The 16,881-nt window shown below is 46.7% G+C and overlaps 2 protein-coding genes across 6 annotated transcripts in view; both read right to left on the bottom strand.

Annotated features, from left to right (window-relative positions):
- Positions 1–7,491, bottom strand: part of TMOD1 (tropomodulin 1) — an 84,006-nt gene extending 76,515 nt beyond the window's left edge. The window contains exon 1 of one of the 2 annotated variants that reach the window (XM_065908087.1): positions 7,336–7,491. The gene's annotated coding sequence lies outside the window, so the exon portion shown is untranslated. The remainder of the gene's footprint in view (positions 1–7,335) is intronic. The other variant, XM_065908089.1, reaches the window with a different exon arrangement.
- Positions 7,492–14,989: 7,498 nt separating this feature from the next.
- TDRD7 (tudor domain containing 7) overlaps positions 14,990–16,881 on the bottom strand; it is a 90,983-nt gene continuing 89,091 nt past the window's right edge. For all 4 annotated transcript variants that reach the window (XM_065907740.1, XM_065907741.1, XM_065907743.1 and 1 more), the window contains one exon: positions 14,990–15,474. In XM_065907740.1, the coding sequence (XP_065763812.1) occupies positions 15,254–15,474 (221 nt within the window). In that variant the 3' untranslated portion in view covers positions 14,990–15,253. The remainder of the gene's footprint in view (positions 15,475–16,881) is intronic.

The raw sequence follows: 16,881 nt of genomic DNA, 5'->3' as shown, positions 1-16,881 counted from the left end.
AAGGCTCTATTTCTGAAGAAGGTCACCTTCTGAGGTTCTGGGTGGACACGACTTTTCAGGGGACACTATTTAACCTACTGCAGTGGCCTGGGTAACAAGGCTCGTAAGTAGCAGAGCCGGGACTTGAACCCAGACAGGTAACCCGTGCTCATCACCGCTGCTCCACGCCGCCTTCTCATGACAGCACACACTTTTCTAATACGAATAATGTTCCAGATACTGGCTTAAGCATTTTGCCTATGATAACTGAGTCCCCACAACAACCCCACTTCATACATGTGTGAACTGAGATCCCCACAGTAGCCCTACATTATAGATAAGGAAACTGAGGCACACGGGGTTAACAGTTACCTGAGTTTACACAGCCAGTAACTGACGGAACTTAGGTTTGAACCCAGGAAGCCATGTTTATAACCACTATGCAAAACTACCTCCCAAGACTCTGAGAACCAGGGCTAAGAAAACATTTCTTTCTCCTGGAGGACTGGTGTTTTTCAATCAGACATGACGTGGCCTCTAATTCATCTCTTCTCCCTTTCCCCTTTGGCCATCATGATTTATCTCAGAGCTGATTGGAAGGTCCATCTTCAGCTAGGACATGAAATAACTCCTCTCCTTATTCTGTGTTGTCGATTTTGAAAGGCCTTCAGAGTGACCCAAGCATCCACAGAAATGACATGCAAACTGTTGTGTGCAAGGGTATATTCATTTTTCTGGAGCAAGGGTCCATGACTCCCACCAGATTCTCAGGGTTTCATGATCCTGATTTTCAAGTTTCTGCCATCTCTCCCTCCTCTCTTCCTTTCTTCTGTTCTTACCAATTATGTGGCTGGTGTGGGTTTATTTTAAGCCATCTCATAGCCTTTTAATGGTGTAAGTGAAATGCAATAGAAAAACCATAAACAAATGTGCTCAATGCTGCCATTCAGTCTGACTTTTTAAGTCTTCCTGGATTTGCAAGGAGGAAGTCCGCCTTCCCGCTCCCATCTTTCTTGTCTTTGAATGGTTCTGAGGCAGGAGTCGGGTTCCCACCCCTGCACGGGCCAGGTGCTCACCCTGGGTTCACAGATAGCAAGCATGTAAGCGGTGTGCACTGCAAAAACCCAATCAGACAAGGAGCCTGGAGTTCTGGCGCTCAGGGGGGATTCCAGGCTGACCCGGAACTAGGCAGCTTGACATAAAAGCCATTTCTGGACCTAACTTTCTCTGAAGAGGAAAGGAGAAGGCAGGAAGGTAGAAGAAGGTGGAAATAACCCACAGCTGCAGGCCTGACCCTTCCAGCAGCCTGCCATTCCTGGGACTTTCTCCTTGCCAGGGTGCTCAGGACACGTGACCCCACCGTGTACCCCAGCCACCTGGCCGCCAGGCCCTTCCCCAACCCCCTGCCCCCTTGCTAGTCTCCGCCCCCTGCACCTCCAATTACCCCGGCTTCCCACATGCCCCACTGCACACCACTCACCTGGCCTTGTCATGCCCCTCATGCCCCCTCTGTGACAAAAACAAAACCAACCAAACCACAAAACAGAAAGAGCCCTGGTTTTTTGATTCGGAGTCAAGGCTTAAATTAATTCATTTGTAGATTTTAATAAAAGCACTATCTTAATGCAATGGCCCATCAAGTTGGACCACACAGAAAGCTGATGCCTTTGACCCAAGAATTGATGCCTTTGAATTGTGGTGTTGGAGAAGATGCTTGAGAACCCCTTGGACAGCAAGGAGGTCAAACCAGTCAATCCTAAAGGAAATCAGTCCTGAATATTCATTGGAAGGACTGATGCTAAAGCACCAATACTTTAGTTATCTGATGCAAAGGGCTGACTCATTGGAAAAGACCCTGATGCTGAGAAAGACTGAGGGCAGGAGAAGAGGGCATCAGAGAATGAGATGGTTGAATAGTATTACTGAATCAATGGACAAGAGTTTGAACGAACTCTGGAAGATTGTGAAAGACAGGGAGGTTTGCATGGGGTTGCAAAGAGTCGGACGCAACTTAGCAACCAAACAACAAAAAAATGCCATCACCAAGGGGAAACTGAGAGACGTCATGGGCACCTTGGTGCCCAAGGTTTGGTGGTCAGAGTGTGCAGGATGACCCTCACGTTATGAGATGTGCATTAGCCCTATTAGGAATCATTAAGCCTATTATTTAAGAAGCTTCTTACAAACTCGGAGTCTCAGGCCCCTCCTGGGCCTACAGAGGCAGAATCTGCATCAATATCCTAAGAGATGCTAATGCCAGAGTCTCACTAGTACAGAACTCAAGGACTCCGATTTCTCAAGTTGACCAAACCCTGGAGAGCACTTGGGTTTTTCTCCAGGGACAGCACACCCGAACTGGATGACCTGGGATGATTCCTGTTGGGGTTCCCTGGGCTAGCTACAAAAAGGGGTCATCATACCAGCCCTCCTTCCCTTTAAGGATTACTGTGAGTTTCCAATGAGATCGTGGGTTCATTCTGTTTATTGTGAGAAGGTCCAAAGAGGTTGCAGGCTTGGTGGGGAGCAGAACAGGTGTGGTTTCTGCCCTCAGGGAGCCGGCAAGGTGGTGGGATGGGAAAACAGCGTAGCTGTTGTGTAATCATCACGGTTACACAGGGCTTTCATTTGCTTATTCTTTTACATATTCATTCATTCATTCGGTGATCTGTCATTGATTAAAATGTAAAACACTTGCACTCTGCCCAGGGTTCGACATTGGAGAGGCAGAAATAAATGAGCCATAAACTCTTGCCTTCAAGGACCTATCGATCTGGTTAGAGATAAGGATGAAAGGAGCTGATTACACTTAGAACTCCCCATAGCTGGGGCTGTGGGAGCACAGGTGAGCAATGAGGAGCTCGCTTTAACGGAGGATTACAAGTTTGCTGGGAAAGATTGAGGGCAAGAAGAGAAGGGGCGACAGAGGGTGAGATGGCTGGATGGCATCACCGACTCAATGGACATGAGTTTGAGCAAACTCCGGGAGATGGCAAAGGACAGGGAAACCTGGCATTCATGGGATGGCAAAGAGTCGGACGTGACTTAGTGAATGAACAGCCCAAGTTCGCCATGCAGATAAGGAAGAGGACAGCATTCCACGCAGAAGGAACAGCAGGGGCAAAGGCAGCGAGGCAGCAAAGCGTCAAGTCACATATGTTTGCACCGTGACCAGAAGGTACAGAGAACTGGGAGGAGTGTCAAGAGATGGCTTTGGAGAAGTAGCTTAGGGTCAGATCTTTGATGGTCCTGGGGATCAATGCCAAGGACTCTGGTAGGAAGTGGGGAGTCCCTGAATGGAGAGGAATAATGCTGTCTAAGCTATGTTTTATTAATACAAAGATCTTTTCACTACAGTATGAGAAGAAAACACTGGGGCGGAAAGACTTAAGAGGCTCTGATGTTAGCTCCGGGAGAGATGGCCAAGTGTTCGACTGGTGTAGTGACTGTGGGGACAGACGTGAGAAGAAGAGATCCTAAGTAAGGGAGACTGACAGGACTGTCGGCCAAACGAACGGGATGGTGAAAGGCAGGGGGCTTTCTGGCTCAGAGCCTGGGTGAAGGCTGTTACTGTTAACCAGGAGGTGGGGACACAGGAAGGAGAGTGGGTGCTGAGCCTAGGTCAGGCCTGCTGGGTGCGCGGTGCGCTCGGGACACCCTCTGGCTTTGTCCAGGAGGCTGGAGTCATAGATGCCTAGAGCTGAGAAGAGTGGTCCAGGCTGGGCATGTGAATTTGGGAGTTTGAGTGTCGAGCGGGTGGTAGGAGCCCTGGGAGTGAGCGGGACAGGAGGAGGGTGTGGGGTGAAAAGGAACAGGGTTGAGAGTGGCACTGAGATTCAAGAGATGGCAGAGATGAGTCCAGGAAGGAGGCTGAGTGAGGCCCAGGGCCCTTCTGCTCATCACCCACCAGAAGCATCTCCCAGAAACGGACCTCTCTAGAAGCCCCAGAGTGAGTGGGGGCCGGGGCTGGGGCCCTGAGAAGAACCGAGACAGACAGATCTGTTTTTCTCCAAGAGGAACACAAAGGGATGTAAGAAAAGGAGAAACAAAAGAAATGCTTGAGCTTGTTTCGTTTCTCGGATGAGAAATGATCTGGATCCAACACATCCTAACATTGAAGAAAAACTCCCAGGCTGTCCTAGGTTGACTTCAATGAGCTCACTCTTTCCTATTGTTAAAAGCAGAAAGTCTGGTCTTATCGTGATTAATCAAAGGAGGATTTTACACAACAGAACAAGAAACAGGAGACGGTCCCCCAGTCCTGCCATGTGATTCCTGTTTTTCCACACAGATACATTTGTGGCTTTAAACTGGTAATAGCTCCTAGTGGCCAAATAATTGATCACTTGGTGTTCTGGCCTTAAGTGAAAAGTGAAATGGCCTCTTTAGAAATGTTGGCAGCCTGGCTGGCCCATTAGTACGACCGAAAAATCAAAACATTGCCTGGAAAAGGCCATTATGACTGGGCTCAGCAGGAGTCATCGATAGATGATGTCATTTCAGAAATAAGCCAGCCAAGGTCACAAGGCCTCTGGCAGCCACAAACGACCCTTCGTGGCCCATCACTACCCCCCTTCACAGATACTGAAGTCTCCCAAGGGGACACCAGTTTCTGATCCAGGACTGGCTTCATTTTACCCTTTCTTCGCTCAGCCTGAATCTAGAGGAATGCGACGTTTGAGACTAATTCCAGAGCCTGTGACATTCAGCAGGTGACGAAGGAAGGCCCTCAGCCTCCCATCCGTCAGAGGCACTCCTCTCCCTCTTCCCGTCTCCGGGGTCTGTGGCCTGGCTCAGCCCGTTCTCACACTCCTCAGCCTGGAAGCCCCTGCCGCTCCTGTCAGCTCCTACTGCCTTCTCTCTCCCTGCCTTCTCCTCCAAGCTTTTGGAAGAGCCGTGGGCTCTGTCTCCACACCCTCAGCTCCCATTAGCTGCTTCCTCCTCTCGCCCGCATTCACAGCATCGCAGGGAACAAGTGCAGGGCCGGGGCCTTCCCCGCATCATCCCCCTGACACCAGTCCCCACCGAAACCCACGAGAGATGGGTGCTCTTATTGTCCCCATTGTATGGAGGAGGAAACGGGCTCAGAGCGGCTGGGCCACTGGCTTCAGCAAAGCAGCGGCAGGTCCGTTTGGAACCCTCGGCGATGCCCTGGCCAAAGTCGCCCGTGACGCCTGCCAGTCATGGTGGCCCTGTACCCGCCCTCATCCTGTCTCTCTGCGCCCACTGGCACCGCCAGCCTCTCCTCCCGTGGCTCCTGGGAGCCGGTTTCCCCTTGCTCCTTCCTCCTCACAGGGTGGGTTCCCCTGAATTGTATCCCTGGCACTTCACTCTTCTCATGATAGAAAATCTTCCAAGGGAACCTCGGAATCCAGTGGGGACATCACGCCCACGTGCTCAAGGTCACCCTAAGTCAGCGGCAGGCAGGGTGCCCTAACATCCAGGTCGCCCGTTACTCACAGCGGCCACTACCTTCTCCTGGTTGAGCTTTTTGCTGAGCAGCGGGAAGCAGCCCAACCCCAGAGGAGGGAGAAAGTGTGAGACCCTGATAAGGTGGGGCAGAGGCTATTTTTAGACAACACAGGCTTTCCACTTAAACTTAGGAGTCAACATCTTCTGAATCCTGGATCTGCAAGGCTGCTTCATTAAAAAGAATTAACACATCAGAGTGACAGCACTCTCTGCTCTCACGCTCAGCCTACTTGATGTGTCGCTGAGATTGAGAAGACCCTTACTATTTGTCTCCATTTCTTCTTAATTCGATCTGTGAGGCTTTAAGATGGTATTAGGGGGGGAAAAAAAGATCGAAAGTAAAGGAGAAACAAAAACGAAACTTCCAGACGAGGGTGCTGTTGTCTGAGCAAGAGAAAGTCCTAGACAATAGCAGACCAAAGAAGGGGGGAGCATTGGTGGGGTGCTCGCGGGTCCCCAAGATCTGCCTGAGTAGCAAGTGTCAGAAAAGAGAGGGAAAGGCTGGTGGAGGCTGCCTGGCACGCCCAGCAGTGTGTGACCTTGAGCAGGGGGCTCTGCGTCCCTTCCCCGGGAACAAAATGGTTGTCACCACTGGGAGAAAAATGGGAAATTTCCCGGTGGCCCCGCGGAGTGCCTAGAACCTGGGTTAGGGTCTGGTTTTGTGATTCGGACAGGGAAAAGCTTAGGCCAGGTCATCTCCAAGGGTCTGAGAGGGCCAGAAGAGATGGGGGTGGGGTGTGTGTGTAGGGCTCCGAGGCAGCATCATAAGCATCATACAGATGTGAAAACAGAGGGCAGTGAGCAGCGGGACTGGAGCCTCTAGCCCTGCCCAGCTCAGTAGGTCTAAGGCTGTTTGACTCACAAGCTTCTTTGCGAAGGTGATGGCTGCCACCCAGCAGAGAGGCCCATAATTACCGTGGAGCGCGCTTCCTGGGTGTATGGCCCAGGCTTTCCGAGGGTCCTGCGAGGTCTAGTATAAAATCCGAGTCAAAGGGACCGGCAAAGTCGCCAGTCTCCGCAGCCCCTCTGGATGTGCGCGTCTATGCCCCCCAGGGTCCCAGGCCTGGGGCTGGAGAACAGGTGGGGGGAGCGCCGACGGTCAAGAGCGCGCCCTACTGCTTTCGGCCCAGCCACCAGCTCCTGCGCGGAATCAAACCCTGCCCCCACAAGTGGGGAAACCGAGGCCCGGGGAGGGAGGAGGCTTATCCAGTCCGCCCAGTGGGTAGACGATAGCCATAGCCGGGGCGGGGGTGGGGGGACGTCTGCCTTCAGGCTCTCCCCCTCTTCTTTCCGCCTCCGAGCGAAAGGCGAGTTACTGGGGCTTTAAACCCTGTCGTTTCCCGCAGTTTGGGAAACTTTTCCTGCCGCAACCGGGAGTAGCGCGAGCCCAGCAGCAAGTCCGCCTGAGCGCGGAGGCGCCCCGCTGCCACCCGCACAGCCGGGGCAGCCGGAGCGAGGCTGCGCCCGAGCGCCGGCGCGGCTGCACCTGTACCGGCTGAGCGCCCGGGGCGCCCGGCTTCGCCGCGCCGGGACCGAGCGCGCGGCGGGGACGCCGGCCCCGCCATGACCCCAGCCCTCCGGAGCGCCCAGGTCCGTCTCCCGTTTACAGATGCGGCGCCGGGGTCCAGAGAGAAGGGCGCCCTGGCCGGGGCCGCGCGCGCCGAGTGGTGGGGACGCGAGCGCCCAGCCCCGGACCCAGACACCCGGCTCTCCAGCCCCGGAGGCAACCCCAGGCGGCGGCTATTTATAGAGGGAGCCACGCTCAGTCCCTCCTGGCGGCTGCGGCGGCGACAGCTGAATATTTTGCCCAGATATGGCTGGGGCCCCGGCGCGGGGGCAGGGAACCCCGCGAGCACGAGGGGGACCCCTGGCCAGTAGGACGCTTACCGAGCCGTGGAGCCGCGGGGGCCGGCGGACGGGCGCGGGCGGCGGTTGGGCGAGCGCGGGCGGCCGGCGGACGGGCGCGGGCGAGCGGAGCGCGGGGCTGGACGAGCTCCCGGGCAGCCGCGAGCGGGCGGGCGCTGTGGGCTCCGGGGGTAGGAGGCAGGGGCGGGCCCGGCTCTGCGTTGTCACCGCGCCCCGCCCCAGCCGCGCGGCGCTCCCTCCGTACCTCTCCCTCCACTCGGGGGCGCCGGGGCGCAGCGCGCAGTCCGCCGCCGGGCAGGGACGTCCGCGGGGGAAGCGCGGGGCAAGGGCTCCAGCCCCCCGGAAGATGGGCTCCTTGGCCAAGTGGGTGCACGTCGCCTCCCGCCTTCGTCTCGGTTCCCCCTCTCGTACCAGGTCTAGAAGAAGGTGGGCGGTTTCATTCCTGCTGGGCCTAAGACGTAAGAATCGGTAGGTCCTCGGATGGAGCAAAGTCAGCCAAGCGGTTGCTACACCGTTACCTGCTTTAATTGAAGCAACGAGCCATCCCGTCTCATCAGTAACCCGGCTGAGCCTTGTTTGAGTCCAAGCTTTAGTCACGATCAGTTTGTGAACACGTAGTTCCAACAGAGGCACATGGTTAAAATAATCACAACCACTCAAAAAAGCCCCACCTGTTCTTTCCTCCAGTTTTTTTTGAGATATAATTGACATACAGCACTGCATGTTTAAGGTGCACATCATAAAGGTTTCATTTATAAACATAATAAAGTTATTGTCACAAGTTTAGTGAACATCCATCATCTCACATAGATATAAAAGAAAAAATTTTTTTCTTGTAATGAGAAATCAGGATTAACTCTTAAAAACTTTCATGTGTTAAGTATATTTATCCTGTACATTTTATCCTTAGTACTTACTTATCTTACAACTGGAAGTTTGTACCTTTTGACTGCTCATCCAACCCCTGCTATCAAAAGTTATCTTTTTTCCTAGAGTTTGTTTTTGATGTAAAATTGACCTACAACATGTTAATTCCTTTTGCACAACATAGTGGTTAGATATTTCTATACATTTCAAACTGATCACAAGCCCAGTGATAATGTTACCATACAAAGACATTACACAGTTACTAAATTCCCCATGTTGTACATTTCACACTTTGCTCATTTATTTTGCAGCTGGAAGCTTGTTCTTCTTAATCTCCCTCATTTATTTCTCTCCTCCCTCCATCCTGCTCCTCTCTGGCAGTCACCTGTTTGTTCTCTGTCTATAACTCTCTTCCTGTTTTTATTTGTTCATTTGTTTTGCTTTTTTAGATTTCACATATGAGTGAAATCAATAAAGTATTTGTCTCAGTTATCTTGCTTAGCACAATACCCTCTAAATCCATTCATGTTGTTGCAAATGGTAAGATTTCATTCTTTTTAATGGCTGAGTAATGTTCTATTGTGTGTGTATATATATATACACACACACACACACACACCACATCTTCTTTATCCATTCATCTATTGATAGGCATTTAGGTTGCTTCTGTATCTTGACTAGGGCTGCATTATCATTTCAAATTAGTGTTTTGTTTTCTTTGTATAAATACCCAGAGGGAATTTGCTGGATTGTATGGTAGTTCTTTTAATTTTTGTGAGGAACGTCTACCATTTTTCATTGTGGTTGCACCGGTTTACATTGTTACTAACACTGTAGCAGGCTTCCCTTTTCTCCACATCCTCACCAACACTTATTTCTTGTCTTTTTTGATAATAACCATTCTGACATGTGTGAGGTAAGAGCTCATTGAGGTTTTGATTTGTATTTTGCTGATCAGTAATGTTGAACATCTTTTCATATGCTTATTGGTCGTCTATATGTCTTCCTTGGAAAAACACCTATTCAGATTTTCTGCCCATTTTTTAAATTGGATTTTTTAAAAAATGTTAGTTGTATGAGTTCTTTATATATTTTGGGTTCATTTCAGTTCAGTCACTCAGTCGTGTCCGACTCTTTGCGACCCCATGAACCACAACACACCAGGTCTCCCTGTCTATTACCACCTCCCAGAGTTTACCCAAACTCAGGTCCATTGAGTTAGTGATGCCATCTAACCATCTCATCCTCTGTCATCCCCTTCTCCTCATGCCTTCAATCTTTCCCAACATCAGGGGCTTTTCAGATGAGTCAGCTCTTAGCATCAGGTGGCCAAAGTATGGGAGTTGCAGCTTCAGCATCAGTCCTTCCAATGAACACCCAGGACTGATCTCCTTTGGGATGGACTGGTTGGATCTCCTCGCAGTCCAAGGGACTCCAAGAGTCTTCTCCAACACCACAGTTCAAAAGCATCAATTCTTCGGCGCTCAGCTTTCTTTATAGTCCAACTCTCACATCCATACATGACTACCGGAAAAACCATAGCCTTGACTAGATGGATCTTTGTTGGCAAAGTAATGTCTCTGCTTTTTAATTTGCTGTCTAGGTTGGTCATAACTTTCGTTCCAAGGAGGAGTAAGTATCTTTTAATTTCATGGCTGCAATTACCATCTGCAGTGATTTTGGAGCCCAAAATAATAAAGTCAGCCACTGTTTTCACTGTTTCCCCATCTATTTGCCATGAAGTGATGGGACCAGATGCCATGATCTTAGTTTTCTGAATGTTGAGCGTTAAGTCAGCTTTTTCACTCTTCACTTTCACTTTCATCAAGAGGCTCTTTAGTTCTTCACTTTCTGCCATAAGGGTGGTGTCATCTGCATATCTGAGGTTATTGATATTTCTCCCAGCAATCTTGATTCCAGCTTGTGCTTCATCCAGCTCAGCGTTTCTCATGATGTACTCTGCATAGAAGTTAAATAAGCAGGGTGACAATATACAGCCTTGACGTACTCCTTTCCTGATTTGGAACCAGTCTGTTGTTCCATGTCCAGTTCTAACTGTTGCTTCCTGACCTGCATACAGGTTTCTCAAGAGGCAGGTCAGGTGGTCTGGTATTCCCATCTCTCTCAGAATTTCCCACAGTTTATTGTGATCCACACAGTCAAAGGCTTTGGCAGTCAATAAAGCAGAAATAGATATTTTTCTGGAACTCTGTTGCTTTTTTGGTGATCTAGCAAATATTGGCAATTTGATCTCTGGTTCCTCTCTTTTCTAAAACCAGCTTGACACAGATGTACAGAACAGACTTTTGGACTCTGTGGGAGAAGGTGAGGGTGGGATGTTTAGAGAGAACAGCATCGAAACATGTATATTATCAAGGGTGAAACAGATCACAGACAAGTGCTTGGGGCTGGTGCACTGGGAAGACCTAGAGGGATCGGGTGGAGAGGGAGGTGGGAGGGGGGATTGGGATGAGGAATACATGTAAATCCATGGCTGATTCATGTCAGTGTATGGCAAAAACCACTACAATATTGTAAAGTAATTAGCCTCCAACTAATAAAAATAAATAGAAAAAATAAAAAATAATAAAAGTAAAAAAGATAATAAAACCAGCTTGAACATCTGGAATTTCACAATTCACGTATTGCTGAAGCCTGGCTTGAAGAATTTTGAGCATTACTAGAATGTGAGATGAGTGCAATTGTGTGGTAGTTTGAACATTCTTTGGCATTGCCTTTCTTTGGGATTGGAATGAGAACTGATCTTTTCCAGTCCTGTGGCCACTGCTGAGTTTTCCAAATTTGCTGGCATCTTGAGTGCAGCACTTTCACAGCATCATCTTTTAGGATTTGAAATAGCTCAACTGGAATTCCATCACCTCCACTAGCTTTTGTTTGCAGTGATACTTCCTAAGGCCCACTTGACTTCACATTCTAAGATGTCTGGCTCCAGGTGAGTGATCACACATCATCATGATTATCTGGATCGTGAAGATCTTTTTTGTATAGTTCTGTGTATTCTTGCCACCACTTCTTAATATCTTCTGCTTCTGTTAGATCCATACCATTCAGAAATTCCTTTATTGAGCCCATCTTTGCATGAAAAATTCTCTTGGTATCTTTAATATTCTTGAAGAGATCTCTAGTCTTTCCTATTCTATTATTCTCCTCTATTTCTTTGCATTGATCCCTGAGGAAGGCTTTCTTGTCTCTCCTTGCTATTCTTTGGAACTCTGCATTCAAATGGGTATATCTTTCCTTTTCTCCTTTGCTTTTTGCTTCTCTTTTCACAGCTATTTGTAAGGCCTCCTCAACCCATAATGGTATATATCATTTGCAAATATTTTCTCCCATTCAGTAAGTGGCCTTTTTGTTTTGTTGATGAATTTCCTTTACTGGGCAAAAGCTTTTTAGTTTGATGTAGTCCCATTTGTTTATTTTTACTTTTGTGTTCAAAAGTGTTAAAAGCCAAATGTGTTTTCCAGAACAAACCACTTAAACCCAAACAAAAACTTTTTTCTGTTTTTTTTTTAAATTAAAATTCTGTTTTAATTTTAAACATGGCTCATAAAAAGGAGTTTGTGTAGATGGAATGTATCTTTGGATTATCACAGGAAAGTTTCTGGTGGGGTAGAGCCTGTTTATATAAGCTTTTTAATATTGGTGTACAGATCACTAATGAGAAACACCTTTGAAAACTCTTGCTTCCACGAAATGTATTCCTACATTGCAAAACCCTCAGGGCTTTAAGAAAACACTCTTGTCAAGGGGCACATACCCTATATTTTTAAACAATGCAATGCTGTAACATTTCAGATTTAACATTTTAAATCCTTTTGTTGTGAAATCAAAACTTTGAGAGAAGGGCATACAGTGTAAGTGTGCGGGTTCCAATTTCTGTTTATTTATGCTTGGCTGCACTGGGTCTTGGCTGCGCCACGCAGGCCTTCCCTAGCTGCAGGGAGCAGGACCACCTCGAGTTGCGGCTTCTCTTGTGGAGCACGGCTCTGCAGTGGGCAGGCCCCAGGAGTTGTGGCACACGGGTCTAGCTGCCCCGTGGCATGTGGGATCCTTCCGGACCAGGGCCACTTCACTGGCAGGTGGATTCTTGACCACGGACCACCAAGAAAGTCCAACATTTTTATCATTCGAACCCCTGTTGCAGGCAACACGGCTGGCAAAAGTCAAGCTGCGCTCTTCTGGGTCACAAGTCTCCCTGCTAAAGCTCCCACTTGCTTTACTGGAATGGTAGTCGCTTCCTTCCTTGCCTCTTTCCCCCCAGTTAATATTCACTTGCTCAACTCTGTGTTTTAACATTAATGCATGTTGGTTCACGTGACTGTAGTTTGTTTACTCTCATTGCTGCAGAGGTTTCCACTGGATGAATATATCAGTTTTTAAACACATCCATTTTACTATTAATGGATATATAGTTTATCTCTGGGTTTTAGATATTACAGATGTCTAGCTGTGAACTTTCTTTACCAGCATCTCCCGGCACAAGTGCACACATCTTCAACCCACTTGGAATTAACAGAAATAGAAACATGTTCCCCATTCTGGCACTTGAGTAGCGGTATCTCATTGAGGTTTGATTTGCATTTCCCTGTGTCCGAATGGGCTGAGCATCTTTCATGTTTACGGCCCTGCTGGAGTTCCTCTTTTGTGAAGTGTTTGTTCCGATGTATTGCCTATTTTGCTTCTGGATAATTTATTGAATATATGTAGTCTATTTTTCTTTGTGTGTGTGTGTGTGTGTGTATCCTCCAATCTGTGCTTTGCCTTTTCACCTTCATAATAATGTGCTCAATGCACAGATGTTCTTCGTTTTAATGTTGTCTAGTACACTCTCCCATGAACAACACAGGTTTGATTGTGCAAGCCCATATACACATGGACTTTCTTCAACAGAAGATACTATAGAACCGCACCATCTCTGGACAGTTGAACCTGAAGATGTGGAACCACAGACGTGGAGGAACCACATATATGAGGACGTCCAACTGTGAAGTTAAACAGGAATTTTCCACAGCAGGGAGGGTTGGCACCCCTAAACGCCCTCCCCTCACCGTGTTCAAGGGTCAATCTTCTCCTTTATTGTTAGCACTTTGGGCGTCCAGTTTAAGGCATGCTTCCTGCTCCCGGATTATAAAGGTAGTTTCCTGTGTTATCTTCCTACAGTAGCCTTTCACTGTCAGGCTTCAGTCTACCTGGAATGGACTTCTGAATGTGGTATGAGGAGGGGGCAAGTCTCGTTCGTCTGTCAAACTGTTTCAGCTCTAGGTTAACTGTTCAGTTATATCAACAATTTATTGTTTTATTTTAAAAAGTAACAGAAATGTTCCTAAAGTTAGTGAAGTAGTATAGAAACCACCTTTTTCTTACCTGTAGACAATTTGAAGATATTTGTGGGTTTTTCTTTGGTTGTTGTTAGGGAAAGAAAGCATTATTTTTTTAAAAAAAGTTTATACTACTTTATTTTACTTAAATATTTATGTATTGGAATGTTTTTATTTTATCATAAATGATTATTTAAATCACTGGGATAATCATTCCTGAATTTTGAATCACTTTAATTATAAAGGCTAAATGTAAATTTTTAAAAAGCTAGTAAGATAATTTCAACACATTTTACATGAAACATTTTAAACATCTGGTAGTTTCTTTCTGGTCTTACCTTTCCTAGATGTTCACAAATAAAAATAAGCAAACGACTTTAAGAATTTTTATCTCTGGCCTGGTCTAAATATTTAAGAATTTTTATCTCTGGCCCTGAAATCCACTCTATATTTCTAATTATTTGTGCATCTCATCACAGAGAGGTCAACTAGCCTAAACTCAATATATGTTCAAAATTAAAATTTTAAGCTTCCCAGCCAAACTGAGCTCACTATCCTAGAATTCACAAGAGCCACTTGGGTGCATCTTTTCTCAACTCACACTGTTACCTGGAACTCAACAACAGTAGGAATATTTATAACACGGGAATCATCAGAAACTACAAATCAGGGCTCACTGACCCCATCCCCCACACATACCCGCCAGAACCAGTTGTCCAATATTTACCAGGATATGACTGGACAGATGACTAAGATACCTCCTTCCCTCCCTCCCCCCCTCCAGGTGCTCACAATCTATTTGGAGTGATTGGTGCCGACAACTATTGATGTGGTAGGAAGCTCAGTGAGGTCTGGGCACCATGAGAGGCAGAGTTGGAAGAACAATGCAGTAGGAGGGGAGTCGGGGAGCGGAACCAGATAAGCCTGGGCAGTCAGGGAGGATACTGACAGACAAGAGTGGTGGAGACAACATGAGTTGCGGGCTGAGGGAAGACAGCAAGAGTGGTCTGAGGGGAGGAAGCCTTGCTTGAGAACATCAGCAGCCCTGGATGAGCATGCATGGGGTTTGGGAAGCAGATGAAGGCTCATTGTGACTGGTGCAGGGAGAGCAGTGGACAGTGAGCTGGGCAGGGAGATGGCAGAGGCCTGGGTTCTCGGTCCACACTCTCTGGGTGATGAGAAACGACTCGAGATTTGGTGTGATCTGGGGTGAGGGAGGTGCTGGTCTGCCTGGGCTGTCCTCCAGCTGCACCACTAGCAGCAATGCTGATGAGCTGAAGACTTGGGAGACACTTCACATGGTGTGGTGACCACCTGCTTTGGGACCCACCGCTATACTAGGGCAGGGCTACATCATGAAACTCTCAAGTTAACTGGAGAAGAACTGAGCACAGCAAGGAAGAAAACATGAACAGGAGAGGGAGAGGGGTCTTTAAGATCATAGAGCCGAGAAATTTTAAGATAATCAGTTTTTGTATTGATAAACATTTTAATTCTAATATTATAGTAGTAATTCAAGTGCAATTCTCTTTGAAAAGTCAACTCCGTTACGACAAAACTTGTTAAATACCTTTCATCAAACATAAGCTTAAAAAAAAAAATAAGCATATTCTTTTCAACTTCCCACAGCAGTCAAAGCCATGTAGCAGAGGTAATTTTTTTTTTAAAAGGCTACTACATTTTTGTTATTGCTAAAAAATCTGAATTAGTTGTCAAGGTCTCAGAATCAGTGATTAATTGAGCTTTGAAAGCTCTACCAGGTACTCGGACATAAAATCATGAATCCAGATATCTGTGTCTGGCAACGTCGTGTCCACTAAGTAGACCACCACTTTCCGGTCCCAAGGGTGAGTGTTTTCCATGACTGTCTGCACCAGTGCCACCAGAGGCTTCTTCTCCACGTGATTCCGAAACACCATCGAAGCCTCCTCAGACCACTGGTTACACTTCACTCCTAAGAGAAAGACAAGGATTCGAAGATCAGTGAAGGATCAAAAGAGTCTTTCTTTGATCTGTTATAATGGAAAACTATTTAGTCAGTGGCAAAGTGGCTTAAGCATACCAGGTTAGACCTGCCTAACTGAAAACAGAGATGCCAAACAATCCTAAAATAGTCTTGCTTATGGTTTTTCTATTCCGAATGGGGTCACTCCTGTAAACCTCCAATTACAGACACAAATTTCATTTGAATGTTATAAAATGAAGTTATAATAAAGGCTGCCCATTTTCCCAAAGTATACATAGGTAACAGACTGATGATGAGAGAATATCAGTATCAATGACATTTCGCTTAGTCACATATTTTTTTCTGATGAACCAGAGAGAGTTAAAAAAAAAAGAAGAAGAAGAATTAATACACTTCCAGTGTTTAAAGTCACATACATCATCATGGTAAAAGCACTGGAGTGAAAGTCTGGAGATTCAGTTAAGTGTTTCCAGTCCTTCCTCTATGAAATGGCATGATCTTGGGGAAACAGGCTAATCTTTCACGCCTCAGTTTACTTCTCACAAAATAAAGCGGTTGGACAAGATGAATTTAAAATCTCATGCATATCTATTAATAAATCCCCATGACTTTCATTTATTTATTTTTTCATTTATTGTTATTAGTTGGAGGCTAATTACTTTACAATATTATAGTGGTTTTTGCCATACATTGACATGAATCAGCCATCCCCATGACTTTTAAACTTGAGAGCTCAAGTTAGAGAATTCTGAATTAGGTTTTAAAACAAAACTGAGACAAGAATTCTGTATTTTTCAAGAGATACCATTAAGCTAATAAAAATTAAGTTCACTTATGCTAGATTAGATAAACTATAAATTATGCCCCATAGTGATGAAGGTATGGGAGTTTCATATATGATTTTAAAGACCTATCAGTGAGTGGGCTAAACTCTAGGATTATTAAGAACTTCTGATGAGAGAAGCCTAGGATAGTCTGTAAACTACTGCTTCAGTGATGGTAACAGAGCCTAAACCTCCCAGCATGGTTTGAATTCAGTGACGAGAAGTGGCTGTAGAGCCCCCTGCACAAGGAGCACCACGGAGCTGGGGTGGGGATGACGGTGCCTTGCACCCCTCACTCACAGAGACACCTTCACTGGAAGTTCTGACGGCCATGTTTAACAATAGGTGTGGACAGCAAAACCTGAACATTAAAAAGTGAAAATGTAGCCATTAATTATTTAGAACGTTGAGTTCAGACAAGATCAATGGTAGCCAAGTCAGGCATAAGATGCCAGTTTTGGTTCACATCTGAGAGTTTCCTTTGACGTCTAGGAGGAGACAAAGAAACTGGCAAGTAAGACCATCTCTATCTATCCATCCCTAACCTCTTTAATAAAAGTTGTCAATAAGA

The sequence above is a fragment of the Muntiacus reevesi genome, chromosome 17 (assembly GCF_963930625.1).
Source record: "Muntiacus reevesi chromosome 17, mMunRee1.1, whole genome shotgun sequence".
Lineage (NCBI taxonomy): Eukaryota > Metazoa > Chordata > Mammalia > Artiodactyla > Cervidae > Muntiacus > Muntiacus reevesi.
Note: the sequence above shows the minus strand (reverse complement) of the source record. Positions and strands in the feature narration are given on the sequence as shown.